This window comes from Apis laboriosa, unplaced genomic scaffold (genome assembly GCF_014066325.1).
Source record: "Apis laboriosa isolate Shangri-la unplaced genomic scaffold, ASM1406632v1 scaffold40_cov151, whole genome shotgun sequence".
Lineage (NCBI taxonomy): Eukaryota > Metazoa > Arthropoda > Insecta > Hymenoptera > Apidae > Apis > Apis laboriosa.
The window spans coordinates 3,374,496-3,393,495 of NW_025223180.1; the positions used below are offsets into that span (position 1 = coordinate 3,374,496).

The 19,000-nt window shown below is 35.7% G+C and overlaps 1 protein-coding gene across 21 annotated transcripts in view; it reads left to right on the top strand.

Annotated features, from left to right (window-relative positions):
• Nucleotides 1-18,932, top strand: part of LOC122715898 (bromodomain adjacent to zinc finger domain protein 2B-like) — a 142,528-nt gene extending 123,596 nt beyond the window's left edge. For 11 of the 21 annotated variants that reach the window (XM_043938446.1, XM_043938445.1, XM_043938457.1 and 8 more), the window contains 17 exons: nt 214-1,137; nt 6,541-6,606; nt 7,239-7,283; nt 8,359-8,412; nt 9,407-9,605; nt 9,678-9,797; nt 9,913-10,486; nt 10,566-10,785; nt 10,865-11,603; nt 11,684-11,944; nt 12,017-12,515; nt 12,601-12,946; nt 13,787-13,908; nt 13,992-14,133; nt 14,251-14,381; nt 15,263-15,547; nt 15,739-18,932. In XM_043938446.1, the coding sequence (XP_043794381.1) occupies nt 214-1,137; nt 6,541-6,606; nt 7,239-7,283; nt 8,359-8,412; nt 9,407-9,605; nt 9,678-9,797; nt 9,913-10,486; nt 10,566-10,785; nt 10,865-11,603; nt 11,684-11,944; nt 12,017-12,515; nt 12,601-12,946; nt 13,787-13,908; nt 13,992-14,133; nt 14,251-14,381; nt 15,263-15,547; nt 15,739-15,916 (4,905 nt within the window). In that variant the 3' untranslated portion in view covers nt 15,917-18,932. The remainder of the gene's footprint in view (nt 1-213; nt 1,138-6,540; nt 6,607-7,238; nt 7,284-8,358; nt 8,413-9,406; nt 9,606-9,677; nt 9,798-9,912; nt 10,487-10,565; nt 10,786-10,864; nt 11,604-11,683; nt 11,945-12,016; nt 12,516-12,600; nt 12,947-13,786; nt 13,909-13,991; nt 14,134-14,250; nt 14,382-15,262; nt 15,548-15,738) is intronic. The other 10 variants (XM_043938458.1, XM_043938460.1, XM_043938459.1 and 7 more) reach the window with 8 other exon arrangements.
• The last annotated feature ends 68 nt before the right edge of the window (nt 18,933-19,000 follow it).

Genomic DNA, 19,000 nt, shown 5'->3' on the forward strand with positions numbered 1-19,000 from the left:
TTATTATTTGTTTTTACGGCATCATTTAGCGATCATTTGGTTACGTAGACGTATCGAGTGAAAAAATTTTAACGAAAGAAAAAAAAAAGAAAAAACGAGAAAGAAAGAAAGAAAGAAAGAAAGAAAGAAAAAAATATTACCTACAGTTATTAGTCGAAGAATCGAAAGATCGCTGGTGTAGAGCCCCTTAGTTTGTTCTGTTGCAACTTTCAGTTGGTTGCGAAGCTCGAAAAAGGCTCAGCCTATCCTCTTCACAGTGAGACCACGCTAGAAATCCAACCACCACCTACCACAACCATCACCACCACTACCACTACCACCACGATCATTCACCCAAGTTGCTCAAAACAATTGTTTACGAACGTCCTCCTCGAACGAAGGACGGGCCACCGTCGAAAAGAGCGACGGGTGTCACTCGCACGCGTACCACCACGTAATCACGTACCTGCGATTAACACGATCGATTATTGGGCATCCCTAAACCTACAAACGCAGGGTCGAAAGCGGCTAGCGTTCACGATCAAGCAGAAAATGAAGATCATCCAAGAGATCGAACGCGGTAAGAGCAAGAGCGACGTGGCGCGCGAGCTGGGTCTGGCTAGCAGCACGGTGGCCACCATCTGGAAGAATCGGGAGAGCATCGCGGAGAGCTGGAGGAATCGCGACATGATGCAGCAGCACTCGGATGTCGAGGACCCGGTCGCGAAAAAAACCGGCCTCCCCTCCGCGTCGTCCAATTTGGCGTCTGTCACGTCACTGGTAACGAATAGCACGGTGTTGAACACCGTGAACGCAACCAACAACACCACCACCAGCACCACGTTGCCCACAGCCGTCGTGGTGCCGCCTCCGCAGGTGCAGGTGGTGCCGCCACCGCCACCGCCACCACCACCACCACCACCACCACCACCACTACCACCACCACCACCACCACTACCACCACCACCGCCATCACTGCCTCTCCCATTGCCGACCACCTCCGCAACGGTCGCCCCTCCGTCGACGTCGCAACCCACGCAGCTCTCCACGACGCCAACCTCCAGCACCACGTCCACAGGCACCACCACGACCAACGCCAGCATCATGGACAATACCCAGCAGGCCCAGACCCAGACGCAAAGTCAGGAGCTTCTGGAGGTAAGATGTCGTATGACGCCTCCTGACACCCTCGCCTTCAGCCCCCTATCTTTCACCCCCTCGATCATCCCTCGAGAGGAGATCCTTCCAACGCGAGTCGTCCTCCGCGAGGTTCTCTCTCTCTCTCTCTCTCTTTCTCCCCCCCGCCCCCGTCGCCAATATTAACCAAAGAAAATGGAATTCGAAGATGGAATCGTGGTTGGTGAGGAAACGGCACTGTTTCAGGAAAACAGTGCTGTTTGGAGCAATAATCGGGTAAATAGCACTGAGGAAGATATTCGGTTGCTATTGAAATTTTCCAGGGATCCGCTTTCCTTGAAGTGTGTTTCGCGCCACGACGTGATAAATAATTAAAAAAAAGAAAAAAAAAAATGAAAACATAGCGTGTATTTACATTTTACAACGGGGGTGGGGGGAGGGAAGGGAAGGGAAGGGAAGGGAGGGAGGAAGGAGCGAATTTAATCGTCGAGTGCGAAATTACTTTCTAACTGAGCGTTCCCTGAAGAAGTTCTTTGCCCGAAGCCGGGTTTCCGGCACCGCCGCTATTCTTTCCGCGAATCCTTTTGTCCATCCAGTTGCACTCTCGATTAATTGCTTTCGAGGAATCCGCCTGTCTCTCTCACCTTTACCTCCATGCTCGATAGTCCCTTGCCCCATTTCGCGAACTGCATTCTACGATCTTACATCGTCATTAAACCCTCATCGACTTCATGTTCACTAATGAGCGTTACCGTCGTCCCTTTGCGATTCGTTCGTCCAACAGATTTCCCCCTTCTCTTCTCCTCCTCCTCCTCCTCCTCTCCGGTTTATACCGGGGGACCGAGACGAAAGGACCTCTTGAGGTAAGACTACGATTGCCTGGTTTTCTATGTCGTGTCTTCCATCCCATTTATATTTTGCGATCGAAAAAAATCGAAAAATCAACATCCTCCTTCCTCCTCCCTCCCCCCTTCCTGCCCGAATTTCCCCCACGATCATCTCATCATCTACTCTGTCCATTGCTAGATTAAGCGTATCACACGTGATGCGACAACCAGAGGTAAGATATTACTCTCCGTCTTTTTCAGACGTTTCTCACGCCAAGTATAATATCACGTACTTGCGAATCACACGTGACCGCGTGTTTTCTCCGTTCTCGATCGTTTGCATTTTTTTTACATCGATCATCTGTGAATCTTTGTTCCTTTTATTTTTCTTCTTCTTCTTCTTTTTTTTTTTTTTTTCTCTCTTCATCGACCCTTCTTTACGTTTCTCTCATTTCTTTCCGTCAATTACACGCGTGTCTCTATATATACCCATAACGGAATTCGGGATTTTGTTGGTTCTCTTTCGTTAAAAAAAAAGAAAAAAAAAAAAGGAAAAAAAATCACACTCTCATCTCAGGTTTATCACGAGTTTTCATTTTTATTATTTTCCCGCGCGCTGGTTCACATCTTCTCTTCGCTTGTCTTTCAATTTCTTCCTCCAGTAGTGTCTGCATATCTAATCGATGCTCGAACGATTCCGGCCCGGGCCATTCTCACGAAATTCTCCACGAGATTTATTTGATCCTCGCCTCGTGTCAAAAAATCACAAGATCGTATTCTTTATATCGGGAGAAATCGATCGGGGTTTTTTTTTTTTTTTACACGCGACATTCTGTTATCTGTATCATTAGGAATCGTCCAAATTTTTATCGTCCATCTCCTCATGGTCGCGCGTGTACACACTGTTTTTTCCCCAAATGGAAATTTCGAGCCGACGTTTCTTTCCAGAGAATTTTTTTTTTTTTTTTTTTTTTTTTCGACAAGTGACGGAGTCAAAATATGCGATGGTCCAAGGTACGAACAGGTACACGAGCACCAGTAGCCCACGTTATAAAATACTTGTGCATCACGTAGCGATCGAATGAAAGAGGACACCACACGCGCGCATACATACACACCTATGTACATGCACACGCACATACGTACGTACACACACACATACGAGACACACAAGCGCGTGCGCGCGCGCACACACATACATATATATATACACATACGCGTGTGCACGGCGCGTAAGCGCCTGTATAGATGCACAGTGCTTTTGTAGGGTCAAACATTGCCGGGTGATAACAATATCGACATTCCTGGCACACGCCAAATTGAGTCCGTTTTTCTTTCTTCCTTTTTTTTTCCGGTTTTTTTTTTCAAAACGCAATAAACGCGAGAAAATGAAGATGGAATTGTCGACGGGGTTTACAGGACGATTGATGTGATGAGATTTTTTTTTTTAAAGCTGAGAGTTATTTGTGCTCGGTTATTTTTATTAAACGTGAATTTACAAGAATATAAAAAGATCATTTTCGGTAATTTTTGATTTTTAATTTTGTCAAATGTTAATACATTTTTATGTTCTTGCTTTTTGGGGGGAGGGGGGAGAAAAGAGTGAGTTTCTGATTTTCATTTTAATTCGATTAGAAAAAAATAATGTTTAAAGATCGTGAGACGAAAAAGTTTACGCTACTTTTTTTTTTTTTATGAATCATCGTGTATACGTTCGAGGGAAATTATCGAAACAAAAAATAAAAAAAAAAAATAAAAATAAAAAAAAATATTGCATGTAACGGAATTACAAATTTTTAAATATTTAAACGATCGTTCGATTTGCATTTACATCGATTGGATTGACAGGTCGATATGTCGAATATCAAACTTTTCGAATTAAACTTTACAATCCGACATTTGTGTTTTCAAAACGATACTCAATTCGGTTTAAATGCCACGAAATGCCTCGAATCGTCGAACTTTCTCTCTCGATTCTTTCCACGTATATTATGAAAAGAATCGAAGAAACTTTCGATGTTGTTTGACGAATAATTAACACAGTATGCGTAGCAAACACAAGAAACCCCCCCCCCTTTTTTTTCTTCTTTTAATTAGACGTGAATGTATAATAATATCTGCGAAACTATGACGATAAATTCAAGAAATACCGACTGTCGCAATGCTATCCTGTTGCCTAGCTTCTCCTGTCACTATATACAAGAATAACAGCTAGCTACATGATTATCATAGCATGCTATATTTTTTTCAAATTTTTACGTGTTCTACACGATTATCAAGTATAACTGCTCGTGCAAATTAAGCTTTCTTTTTCTCTCTCTTTCTCTCTGTCTCTTTCTTTTTTTTTTTTTTCAATAATTTCTCAATTTTTCCTTTTTTTTTTCTTTTTTTTAAATCTCGTTGTTCACCCCTCTCTATGTTTAAAAAGCCTAGAAAAGGTTGTCGCGTGAAACATGTAGTATTATCAACTCGATTAATCACACGCTCTGTTTATAATTATCGCTCGTATTATTATTATCGTTGCCATTATATATTCTGATTACAATTATTATCACGAATTATCATATATTTAATACCGACCAATTGTCACAGCTGTTAAAACACTTTCTCCTTCTCTCTGTAATTTGAACAGGCTACACAACACGTTCTAATCGATAAAAATACATTTTATTCTTTTTTTTTTCTTTTTTTTTTCTTTTTTTTTCATCATTACAGCTTAATGCGATACCAATATTATACCATTATCATTATCAATTTTATTATTATTACATCACATAATATGTGCATAAATACATAAGGCGAGTATATTTGCTTGGCTCCTGCATGCGCTCTCTTCCTATTTCTCTTTTTCTCTTCATTTCTTTCACAATTCTTCACGTTCTTTCTTCTGGTCGCTTCGAAAAATTTTTTACTACTACTTTTTTTTCTTTAACAATCTTCAAATTTCTATTACTTTGTCTCTCGTCTATATTTTCTTGTACAAATTATGGTGGTGGTTTATAATTATACATATATTTATATATACATATATTTATTACCTATATATTATATATATATACACAGTTTTTTTTATATATATATATTATATAATATATTTCATATGTTGCCTATATATTTTTCTCTCTGGTAGTTCTGGTTGAGAAGCTTTTGGTTCGAACAAAGTTCCATATTCACTTCTCCTTGTTCCATTCCGTGAAGTCACGTCGATTCTTCACGAATACGGAACACGTTGGTTTGTTCTCTACCTGGTTGCAATTCTTTCTTCTTTCTCTTTTTTTTCTCCAGTTCTCCTTTATGTCTCGACGTTATTTGTTACCTTATCATCACGATTTTTCTTATTCTTTCCCTCCAAATTTCACCAGATATTTTTGCTTTTCCACGAAATAGCATGCGTACATTTTTTGGACTCTTTAAATATTTCTTTTTTTTTTCCCCCTCCACTTTGTACTCGTTTTTTTTGGGAGGTAAATCAGGTGAAGGGGATTTCCGTCACGGATCCGTTGACGCTCTACGTTTCGTGTATATTCTCTCTTTCTCTCTTGTTCTCGTCGCTATTTCCGATTCGAATCTCGGTTTGAAATCGAGTTATCGATTCAATTGTGTGCATCGACTATCTGGGTTCGGTTTCGGTTCCGATTCATAGGCGTGTGTTTTGTCGATTTTTCACGTTTGTTGATTTGTACACAAGAAGGGATCCATCGAATTGTTGGATTTTTTTAATACGTTTAGGATGATGGGATACGATAGTTATACGGGGATATATATATAAAAAAAAAAAAAGTATCGTCCATTATAATTAAAGTACCATGAATACGCAAAATTGAATACTGAATTTATTATGATTTTATTGTCATCCTGAACGTGTTAAAAAAGTCAAAAAAACGATCAAAAGGATTCGAGATTTGTAAGAATAATGTTTTATTAGAATTATAATGAAATTTTATGAAATAACAATATCAAGCCTCGATTAGACAAATTAGAACTACGTAGATACGCTAGATTAGATGCTTAATCTTCCTGTCACTGACTCTGCTACGTAGTCGCGTCTGCTTCATTACACAGTAGCGTTTGGATCACAAGTAGCACGAAGAAACTGTATACATAAAATTAGAAATCCTCGAAAGAACGGTTCAGAAATGAGAAAGGAATTTCACAGAGGTCCACGCACTTGCACACGGTATTAAAAGAGAGAGAAAAAAAAAGAGAAACGATCGGGAAACGAAACATTTCAGAAACGAGATATAAGATCTATTATGTATATTATATAACCTTCTTTTAATTTTTTTTCTTTTTTTTTTTTTTTTTTTTTTTTTTTCTTTTCAATCCAATAAATCCTTCGTAATTAGCAGCGCGTTAGTAGAAATCGATAATGCAACGTCATCTGTGAATTTAAACGTTAAACTTTTTGTCGCGTTATCGTTTTAAGTCGATAAGGAAGATGGACATACGATCGGTAAAATTCACGACGACAAAATTCTCTGGTATCGCGTTTAAATCGAAAAGAAAATAAAGAAAAATAAAAAGAGAAATTCTGTAAGTTTGATCCTTCGAAAATAATGACGGATGAGAGTGACGTGTGTATATGGCATGTGCGCAGGCTCGGAAAAAACGGCAGGAAGAGGTGGAGAAGATACGACTGGAAGAACAACAACGAAAGCAACAGGTAATCCTAAAATCGTTGTTACACGTTAGCCTGGATTCTCTCTACTATTCCGTACTTCACATTTTCTTTCATTCTCTATCGCTCGTTTTTCAAAAATAAAAATTTAGCCTGGAAATTTCCTAACTTTATTCACGTTATTCCAGGTAACAATGTTATTTACCGATAAATTAACTTCCAATTCGTTTATTCGATTCTTCTTTTCCTTTTCTCTTTTTATTGTAGATTCAATTATAAATTTATAACTTTTTTATTTTTCTTTTTCCCTCTCGTGTTAAAAGTCTATTTTAAAAAACTGATTCTTCAAACATTCTAAAAGGATTTAAAGAAATTTCTTTTGAAAGTGGAATTTAATTTGTCGTTCGAATTTAATCAACTCGTACGAGAATCGCATGTTTCGTCTTTTTTCCCTTAATTACGTTTTTGTCCCTCGTCGAGTTTTCTCCTTCGTCGAATTTTATTTGTTTAATTTTTTTTCTTTTTTTTTCTTTTTTCTTTTTTTTTTTTTTTCTTTTCTCACTCTGTTCCATGTGAAAAATACATATGCCTCTTCAACTTCATTAGTTGCTTTTTAGAAGAACAATATTTAACGAACGAGAGAAAAATGACCACGAGCATTCTCTGTGATTTCTCAGGAACGCGAGCTGAAGCGGCAGCAGGCAGTTATGCTGAAAGAACAGGTGAGTCTAAAACGAATTTTTCTTTATTTTTTCCTCTCTCTTTCTCTCTCTCTCTCTCTCTCTCTCTCTCTCTCTCTCTCTCTCTTTCTCTTTTTTTGGATCGTTTTCTTGAATCGTGTCATTGCTGTAGAATAGACAGTGTGCGAGTGTGTGTGTTTCTTTATTTCTCTCGTAGAAATATATGAGCTTCCGTTTCGTGTACACACATTTTTTATCTACATATATCGCTTATATTCATTCGTATCTCCATTTACTAATCTCCTACGCGATTAAATATCAAATTATAATATATTATATATCTCTATTTTCATCTTGATATATACATATTTAGATTTTTACTATTTTTTATTTATTTTACTACTTTTTTTTTCTCTTTTATTTTTAAAATATGCACATATTTCTTTGAATGTTATTATATCCTTTTTTTTTCTATTTTTCTATTTTTAAATATTTTTAAATAAAAATCGCATCGTTTGTTTTTTTTATATGAAAAAAAAAAANAAAAAAAAAAAATAAAGCTATATGACGGTGAGGAGATCCATAATTATCGATGCTTTTATAAATCATATAAAGACACGCTATATCAGAGTTCTGTTATACGTATTTGCTTCTTTAGTTTTTGTAAACTGTAATTTCGTCTCTTTTGTTCCTCGAACGTCGCGATCTAAGATTGCTTTGAGTTTCGTTTGAGACACGGGTGTGAGTTTGGTCTTGGCGTAGCAACGATATGGATTGAACAATCTATCTATTAGAATAAATTTAAATAAATTTCCAAAATTTGTACTTCTTTCAAAAAACGTAACATATGAAAATTGTCATTAATCAATATTGACCAACGATGTTGATTTTACAACGATATGAATTGATCACTGTTCCAATTTTTTTTTTATCTAATTTTAAAAAGGATATTAACAAAAACACTTTGAAGCTGATTGACGAATTCAATGTTTTTCGATTTGAAAAAATTCACTTTTTTATAACGATGATTGATAAATGCGCGAGAAAGAAAACGAATTGTTCTGACCGTGTAAGGTAGTTGAGCACTGGTGGACTGTGGATGTGTTTTGTGCCGCAGATGTACATGCAGGAGCTCACCAAGCAGCGCGAGATGCTCTACACCGTCGAGCTGGTATGTCTCATACCCAATCTAGTTTAATTAAAACGACTTTACTAAAATGGAACGAGTCGAATTTACAAATTTTAAACTCGTCATTGTTTATACCAATAAAAAGAAAAGAAAATGAAAGAATTTTTATCGATCCTTCGTCTTTGATGATCGATGGATTAAATTTTAAAATCGATATATTTTAAATAATATTTTATTTTTTAAATTTAATCTAATTTGAATGATATATTTGAAAATTTAACTTTTACAATTTTAAGAAGAGAATTTTTAATTTGAAATTTTCATAATTAAATATTTCACTTGAATAATTTTATTATAATTTTTTTTTATTAGAAATATGTGAATAAATAACGAACGATCGATAATGCGAAAATAAATCGAGTTGACGAGTTTAAAGTTATCATATATAGTTGTGAATCACTAGCTAAAACTAACTAATCTGCACTTTGTCAGTTCCTTGTCGAGAATTTTAAATTCATCTACAAGTCATCGTCGAATAAAATCGCATTCAAAACAATATATTTTGCCACGCGAGCTATACTAATGCTTTTTGTAATATTCACGTTCACTAACCAGTTCTTCGGTGATAACATGTCCATTCCTCGCTTCGATCATATCGATAGAATATTCAGATGCTTGTATCTCACATGATCAACGAGCATAATAAAAAATTTATATCTATAGAAATTAAAAAAAGAAAGAAATGATAAAATGCATGGTCAAAACGTATTAATCATTCGAAAAAATTTATCAAACTTACCAAAGTTGAAACAGGTTGGGTAAAAGAATAGTTTTGCACGGTGTTTTTGAACAAAAGTCTACTATCAAATGTAGCCTCTTTTGAAACACCTTGGAAACGTAGAAGTTGTTGTAGCCCGTGTGTGCCACAGTTGTGCTTTTAACAAAAATATCTTACGAGAAATTCTCTGCATGGAATGTCGTTGATTCTCTATGTATCTTTTTTCTCGGTTCAATGGTTTCTCGTTAAATAATTTAGGAAAGAGAACGAAGGAGGCAGCACATGGCATTGGTTCGAGCGTTAGAAAACCGCCGAAAAATGGAGGAAAGGGAGAAAAAACGATTGGAGGCGAGAGCTGAGAGAATAGCAACGAAAGAGAAACGTGCCGAACAAAGGAAGATGGAGATGGAACTGATCGAACAGATCAGAAAGCCTGTTGAAGATATGGAACTAACTGGTATGTCTTTGTGAAGCTTTTGTTCATGTAATTTGTAAATTCTGTAACATGTACTGAATTCTCTGGTTTCAGATCATAGATCACTGCCAGAATTAAAACGAATACCTGGTCTGAAATTATCCGGCCAAGCGTTTGCAGACATCGTAATGGTGTTTGAATTTCTACATAATTTCGGCGAGACTTTAGGCTTTGGTAAGTGATTGTTCAATAATCGAATAAAACTTTAAAGCAATCATTATTTCATGTAGATATAGTTCTAATTAATAATTTCTATAGATATAGTTCAAATATTAATCTTCATTTTTAGATATGGAATCGCTCCCAAGTTTAAAAAGCCTTCAATTAGCGTTGCTCAATGACGAGGAAGCAGAGGAAGAGCTTCTGTCCGTGATGACACATCTGTTAGTATGCGCAATCGAGGATCCAGGAATCCCTCAACCAGCGAGACACACGACAGGCCTTGGTCAAAGCCTCCGACAAGCTGACATAACGCATGCCAACATCAGTGAGGTGTTACGAATCTACTTATACGCGAACGCGACAGGAGAAGTGAAGGCTCTGACAGGAGTATGTCTAGAACGAGAACGCGATAAGAAATTTGCCGATCATCATCAGAATGGTGGTGATTATGCTTCGACCTGTTCGGGCAAAAATGCTCAATTTTACGAGCATCTACATAATAACGAAACATGGAGGATGTCCGAAAGGTTGCGAGACAAACCATTCCTAGCTTTGAATCCAACACACAAGGCACAAATGCTCGCGTTCCTTTGTAACGAGCTATTGCAGAACAAAGCTGTGATCAGACAGATCGAAGGAAGCTTGGAAACAGTAGCTCAATTAAGAAAAGAAAGATTCGTATTGGACACAAAGATAAGAAAGTAAGTATTTTTATTCATGATTTAAGGTTATGAATTTAGAGTGAGATTAATAATTTTATTTGTTATTATATTTATGTAGATTGAGACAGTTACATAGTCGAAAGGTACGAATGGAAGCAGTGGGTGTAATAGTTAATAAAACTGGAGACACCATTACAATTGAGAAAAAAGAGGGCGATGAGGAGGGTAACACATCATCAACGGCAGTAGGTACGACACCCACTCCTGATGAGATTCATCATGAAGATGAAGTTGAAGACATGTCCGAAAATGAGAGTGAAGGAACTCAACCTGAGGAGGTAAATTATATAATTTAAAATATATTGATTGATCTGTTATAAAATAAAGATTTTATGCATTTATATATGTATAATTTAGGAAGAAGACAAAAATCTCTCTGGTGAAGAGCTCGGTAAAAAGTTGGACAAATTATTAAAACAATCAGAAGAACAATTGCAAAAATTGAATAGCTCTTCAAAACAACTACGAGCCCACATATTTGGTCAAGATAGGTATTGGAGAAGATATTGGGAGTTAGCATGCGCAGGTGGCATTTTCGTCGAGGCCATGGAAAGCGCAGAACCTGAAATCCTCGAGTTGCAAGCTGAATTAGACGAAAAGTACAAAGATGTATCGATGGAGGAGAAAAGAGAAACAAAACAAGAAGACACTAAAGTCGAAAATCGCGAGAATGAAGCTCCTAATGACGTAAAGAAGGAAAAGAAGTTCAATTCAAATGATCAAGAAGATATGAAACCTTTAATAGAGAAAACGAAATCTGAAATTGAAGATGTTAATTGTAAGAAAGAACCTATGCAAAACTGTGAAAATTTAACGAATGTTAAAGAAGAGAAAAAGAATGATTTAGATAATTCAATGACTGATGCAAAAACCAATGTTACATCTGAAGAGATTAAACAAGAAACAGAAGTAATTAGTATGGATGTGGATGTCAAAGAAGAAACAAAAAAAGAAAATGACGAAACGGATGAAGATATGAAACCAGCGGTAAAGATGATGGAAGATAAAATTGTTGAAACAATTCCAAACGGTGATAAATTCAATCATGTGAATAACCTTCATAATGGGAAGGAATTGAATGGCACCTTTATTTCCAGTAAGATTTCCTCAATCTATTATACATTAAAAAATCTTTAAAAATGTTTGTGCTAATGTTATTTACTTTAATAATTTCAGATAATAGTAACGAATCGAATTGGTTCTCAATTTTACCTCGGGAAACTTGTGATACTCCAGGACCAAGTACCAAACAAATATTTGGAATAGCCGAACCAACTGAACTTAGAATACCAGTATTTCCTCCACCGGCTAGTCCAAATTATGATAGATGTGATAGTCCTGCTCCTTTAATTTTGACTCAAGACGAAGCAGCGCAACTTGAATATTTAAAAGTTCATGGTCTACCACCTCCTGGAGAAGCTAAACCAGTACCAAATGGCAAGTAATACGTGATAACTAATTTCTTAAATTATCTAAAGTTATACTAATGTATTATATTGTTCGTTTTAGACTTAAGATATGGCTGGTGGAGAATAACGGATGTCGATACGTTTCAAGAATTGTTGGAACATCTTCATTCTCGCGGTGTTCGCGAAAAAGAACTAAAACGTACAACGTGGGCGACTATGGAATCTTTCTTAGCTGTTACAGGCAAGATCAACGTAGATCCTGGCAATCTTACTGCTACAGAACTTCAAGCGACACCTGATGAACCTGATACGCCAATTCCAAAACCAGACAATCCGGCAGTCTGGAGTGAACAAGTTGCGCTACGCGTGGATGCGCAATTATTGGAACAAGTTGAGGCCCTAGAAGATAAAGTCGCAAATGCCAGCATGCAGGTCAAAGGCTGGAAACTGCCTCCACGGGCAGGAACCGAGGAGGCTGAAGAAATTGAAAAACTGAACGAAATGGAAAAGATCAGTGCAGTTGAACAAGCACGGCAAAGGTTATTGTCTCTAGAGGCCGCTATAGAAAGGAGATATTTGAAACCACCGTTAGGTGTTTGGTAAGATATTTAGATATTTATCTAGAATTTAAATATCACAAATTTCAATTGAGAATTTATTCCATTCATTTATTTAAAATTATAGTACGGGAGATCCAAACTTAGCGGCTTTAAAGGCAGAACAAGCAGCTGCTGCAAATGCGAATTCGAATAATTCGGATCAGAGCAATCAGACCCCAGTACCTCAAGAAGAAACAACTCCAAGAGGGCTAAACAACTGGCGAGAGGCAACAGCTCGAGCACATACATCCGCTCAGCTGGCCATGGCACTTTATATGTTGGAGGCTAGCATCGCTTGGGACAAGAGCATCATGAAGGCTGTGAGTCTAACACCAGCTAGAAACTCGGTCTGCGTCAAGCTACGAAACCGCTGCGTCTCACTCAAAGCTACCACTCAATACAATCAGCTATTGACTACTTCTCAGGCCTCTGTGGGTATTCGCACTAACTTACTAACCAAAGTACCCTCTTCTTACTTCCTGCGTGATTCTTCTATCCTTCCTTGCACAATGAACCACAGAGAGCATATCGCTTTCAAAAATGATTGGTAAATGTTTGGTCAAACGAAATGCTCTTATCGTGGCACTTTCCGTAACATGTTCAAATGTAATATTGTAAGGAAGTTAAACGAATTCATGAATATTTTTAAGTGCGAATAATGCGGCAGTCATAGTTGTGAATTAATGAAAAATAAAATTGGAGAATTAATTGTTTTAATATAAAACTTACAATGCATTTTGAAAAAATTGCTATAATTTAAAAGAAAAATAATTTATTAATGTGCTAAATGGTGGTTAGAGTCTAACGTAACGGTAGCATGCAAGAAAATGCCGCTTATCGTTTACTAATTTTTTCCTTTAATGCTTCATATGATTCCTTTTGTAGAATAGTTTCTATATTTAGTTATAACTATATAATTATATGCATAGTCTTAAAATATTTTATTATTTTGGTTTTACTTTATACAAATTTTCAGTTATTCCAATCCACCATTTATATATCTAAATTTAGTTATACATTAAATTATATAATAATCAAAATGCATGATACAAAGAAACTAAAATTGCTTTGCACTAATTTTGTTAATTATATATTTCTAAATGTTAAAGTTTATCTTCTTATTTATTATATGTATTTTTTGTTGATTAACATTTATTGCATTTATGGGTTTAATTTTAAATGCTTAATTAATAAATGCTGAAACTGAAATCAATATTTTCGAAATATGCGTTTTATCATTTTAAATTGGAAAGTTTTTTTTCTTGTTACAGAATTGTCAATTTTGTCATAGCGGAGATAACGAAGACAAATTATTATTGTGTGATGGTTGTGACCGCGGCTATCATACTTATTGTTTCCGTCCAAAAATGGAAAACATTCCTGATGGTGACTGGTAAGAAATTGTATTTTAAATTATCAAATAATGATGATAAGTTCATTTGTAATTAAACAATTACAATTATGAATATATTTTAGGTATTGTCACGAATGCATGAATAAAGCAACAGGGGAACGAAACTGTTTGGTATGTGGAAAGAGAGTTGGTAAAAATTTAGTATTATGTGAACTCTGTCCAAGGGCTTATCACACTGACTGCCACAATCCTGTTATGCCAAAAGTAAGTGATTTTTTTTATCAATATTTACATATATACATATATATTTAGATGTGAATATATTTTTTTAAAGAAATGTGTTATTCTCGTTTATTTAATTTACTTATCTCATATTTTTAGATGCCAAGGGGAAAATGGTATTGTTCTAATTGCCACAGTAAACAACCAAAGAAGAGAAATAGTAGTCGAAGGAGTCATACCAAAGGGGGAGGCACCAGAGAAAGTGAAAGTTCTGATCATCCACCAGCTAGGTGATTACGTTAAAAAAAAAAACAAACACTGTCAACACGCTGATTTAACAATGTTTGACATAAAATATACAATAGGGAAAATAACTACGAAATTATGACTCAATTATAATATTCAGCGAACGCAAACGAACAACCAATTTCCGATCGAATAGAAAACAAAAAGAAACTGTTTTAAAACGAATGAACATAAATGCATACACATCACTCTCATGCGATTATACTCGACTTACATCTTCGACCCATATCGTACATACTCGTCGAAAATTATGTTGTAAGAAAATATTTACTTCATACAGGGTGTTCCGCGATAGATAATATATAGTTAATATTCTTCATATATTAAAAATTATTGATAGGTAGGTTTTTCTTCATTCAAGTGATATTCTGTATCTTTATGAATACTATCGTGTCATATCTCTTCTCGTCGGGGGACACCCTGTACTTCGTACAGTGTGTTACGATCATCGACTAACGGGTTGGGTATTTTCTTAAAAAATTCGTCGTAATGGTAGAGCTGTCTTCAGGTTCTATGAAAATGTATAAAATAATAATACTAATAATAGTAATAATAATAATAATAATTATAATAATAATAATAATAACAACAATAATAATAATATTAATACTGTAATAATAATAATAATATTAATAATAAACCATAAAAGGGCAAAAACGACGAGAGAGAAAAAAGCGAGACCAAATAGAACGAAAGACAAAGAGTCAGAAAGACGAAATGTTCCATCGAGAACAACGTACCCGTCTCAAGCAGAAAATACACGCTCGAATCTTAATGCATTCGTCCAGAAGCTTTTAAGACGGAAAAACCTCCTGCAAACGAGAAAGATAATCGTGCAAATAATTTCTATTGTTTTGCGTCGCAGTCCAACGCCGTCAACGGCATCGAACACACACGTAGAGGACGTCAGTTCATCGGAACCAGCAACCCCAACTGCCTCACCACGGAAGGAGGGAAACAATAGGACGCTCACGAAGAAACAACAACGAGAGTTGGCTCCTTGTAAGGTGCTACTCGAACAGTTGGAGCAACAGGACGAGGCCTGGCCGTTCCTCTTGCCGGTGAACACCAAACAGTTTCCTACCTACAAGAAAATTATTAAAACACCCATGGATCTCAGTACTATTAAGAAGAAATTGCAGGATTCCGTGTAAGTTACACGCGTACCAACGACTACTAGTTAATTGAACGTACTCTCTATTTAGAAATGCCTCTTTCCCTAAACATAAAAAAAAAAGTTCATCTAAGATCTCTAGAAAAAAGCTCTAACTTGATCGTCAGCTTCAATCCGAAAAAATTGGAAAATTGCGAACATGTTCCAAAGAGTGCTTCTCGATACAGGTACAAGTCTCGCGATGAGTTTTGCGCCGATGTCAGACAGATGTTCATCAACTGCGAGGTATTCAACGAGGACGACAGTCCCGTGGGGAAGGCCGGACATGGGATGCGCAGTTTCTTCGAAATGCGTTGGACCGAGATTACTGGCGCACCACCTCCACACCCGCAAACGCATAGCTGAGGCTCGGTTCGTTCTCGCAACACCTGCAACAGTTTTGCCCACTTCTACTACTAGAGGGTAAAACCCTCGAGAGTATCATTAGGAATATCATCGAAGAGATTAATCGCGAGACCTGTTTTCTCTGTGCTCTGTCGGCCTCGTTCTAGCGGTCGATTGAACAACTTTAATTCTAATAGAGAAAAAAATAATAATAAAACTCCACGAATGCGGATACATCTTCGTGCGCGTCGCGTTACGTGCGTGTTCTATTCGTCTCTGATCTTTTATTCGTTATTCGCCCGTAATCGACGCTCGCGTGGGCGCTTCTCGCATTCTAACCATACATATACTTTAATGCTCGAAAATAATCCAATGGTGGCGAACGTTTTTAACGGCCCGTACTTCTCTCTGTAGCATCAACGATGAACTTAAAAAACGCGATGTTACAAGAATTCTATATTCGTCGAGACGCTTCTGCCGAACAAAACTCAAGTTGCGTTTAACGAACCTCATAAGGATTGTAAGTAGGATAAATAAGAGAAGCTTTATCGAGGCCAGAAGCCGTAACAGAGATTTTACGTATACAATTACGTTTTGTGATTTGGAGCTTTTTAAAATCGACGCGACTAAAATATCCATATGTGGGATACTCTATTGAAGCCTCCAACCTGACCTCCTCCTCGAGTAGAAATGAAATGCAATGCAGATGGTCACTGTACTTACCAAGTAAAACAAGTAAATTTTGCCTAAGCGAACAAGATGTAATTTGCGATTGTATTATACAGGCTTAGTGCCGGCAAAAGAAATATTTTGCAAAGTAATGAATGTGAAAAGAAGAGGTATATATAAATAAATATAAATATATATGTATAAATATGAATATAGTGTATATGTATACTATATAGATAGTCACATCACATGAAACATGCAAAACACACATAACACCTCTGCCCACAAAAACATCAGCACGATAAGGGTAACATTTGCTGTAGAGTAAGATATGCAACATGACGATGAAGTCAATCTTCCAATTAAGGACATAATTTATGCCATTCCACGGATTTTGTCTCTAATTTTTATTGATTTGTTTTTTATTTTAAATATTTTTTGACTCACACATGGGTTATTGATTAAATGATTACACATAAATATAATAATTTAATAACTCAATGTGAATTTTGACAACAGAAATGTGAATCTTTATCCACATTACAAGAAATTTTAAATAATTTACAAAGGAGAAAATTAAACTTTAAATAAATAAAATATGTATTTGAAAATGTATAAAGATAAATATGAACAGTTTTTAATAACTATGTTTTAAAAAATCAATTTAGCATATTCTAAATCAATACTGCAATTATTCAATTAATATCATTCGAATCAAATATCATATTTAAAAGCAATATATATTAAAGTTCTATTTATTTTAATGAATGATTAATTGTATACGTTGAATGGCACGTTTCTTTTAACAAAGAAAGAATGAAATTATAAATTTTAAAGCAAGTAATAAACGATCGTTTTTTCTTTTTTTTTCTTTTTTTTTTTTTTTTAAATAGTTTTATCCTATATGATGCGTAGCATTACTATGAAATGTAAGCGTCGTTGAATTTTATCCGCATCGAGTTCCAAACAGGACCTCATTTAATTGTTCGTAATAATACGTCAGTTTTTTAAGCGATATATTCGATTTTTCGATAGGATTATAATAATGTAATATCTCACATGCAGTGTACCCGGGATGATGAACAACAACCCAAACACGTTTCGAAATGAATATCGTGCATCAGGGCGTTGTAAGAACCTACTACGTATGAATGATGGTGTCGGTAGTAAGTTTTGGATTAATTAATAAATCGCGGTACCTTCGCAAATGTGACCATCGCGTGACGTTGAAACGATTAACACAATGATATCTTGTTTTTTATGTAATTGATGTACATTATTGCTCGTAATAGCGGATAGTTATGTAATAACGAAGGTTAAAGAAAAGAGAGAGAGAGAGAGAGAGAAAGAGAAAAAGAGCGTACGTAAGAGAGAGAGAGAGTTGGTTCGGCCGTAGTGATATGTGCTAAACATTCGTAGTATGTAAAAGTATTAGCTAGATTATAAAATGCCGTGTGAAAACGATTACAATGTGAAAGATGATTAAAAAAAAAATATGCGAGATGCAATTGGATACGCAAAATGGATGTATTAACATCCTGATATAATCTAAGAACGATTGATAGCGGTAAGATCGTAACGAGTAAATCGCGCGTTTCTTTATTATGACTTCTTCATTTGCAAATACCATGAATATGTAAAAATTTATATTTTTTTTGTTAATTTTATATTTCTATAAATCATCAACATACGCTTTTTATTTTTTAAAACAATCGTTATTTCTCATAATAATAAATGATATAAAAAGATATATATTGTATAATTTGATACGTGAGCGCAATGTCGGGGCATTTCGCGATCTTACCGAAGTTCTTAGAATATAAATCGACATAAATGTATGCATAAATACATGTGTCACTTTATGCACGCCTTGCATCCTCGTATTATACTCGATGCATTAAACATCTCATACATTCAAACACACTACCACCAACAACAAGAACAAATAATTTTTTAAGATTCAATTATTATTTAAATAGTACAGTTACATTGTTAGTATGAATAACGACGCTTTTTATACGAATTTTAGTTTTTAACGTCGATCTTATGATATATTATATGGTATAATGATAATGACAATGGTAATAACAATAACGATAAATGATATCGATAATGGAACAGATTAAAGAGAAATAAGAAACAGCGCAAATGAGAAAGAGAATACGAAGAAAGAACGGAAGAGCGAGAGAATGAGAGTGTACGAAAGATTATCGAAAGACAAAAAGAGTGTGTGTTTAAGTTAGATGATTGTCTATAGTATAAACGAAGGCATACGTTAGGTAGCCTTGATGCTATTTAAACAGACTTAATTAATGTATTGCAAATGAATTAATAAAGTGTAAGCGAAGCGTGTATCTGTACAGTGAAATTTTTTCTTTCTAAATTATTTCAATTACTGAATTTTGAGAACAAAGATTATTGAAATGATTCACATTT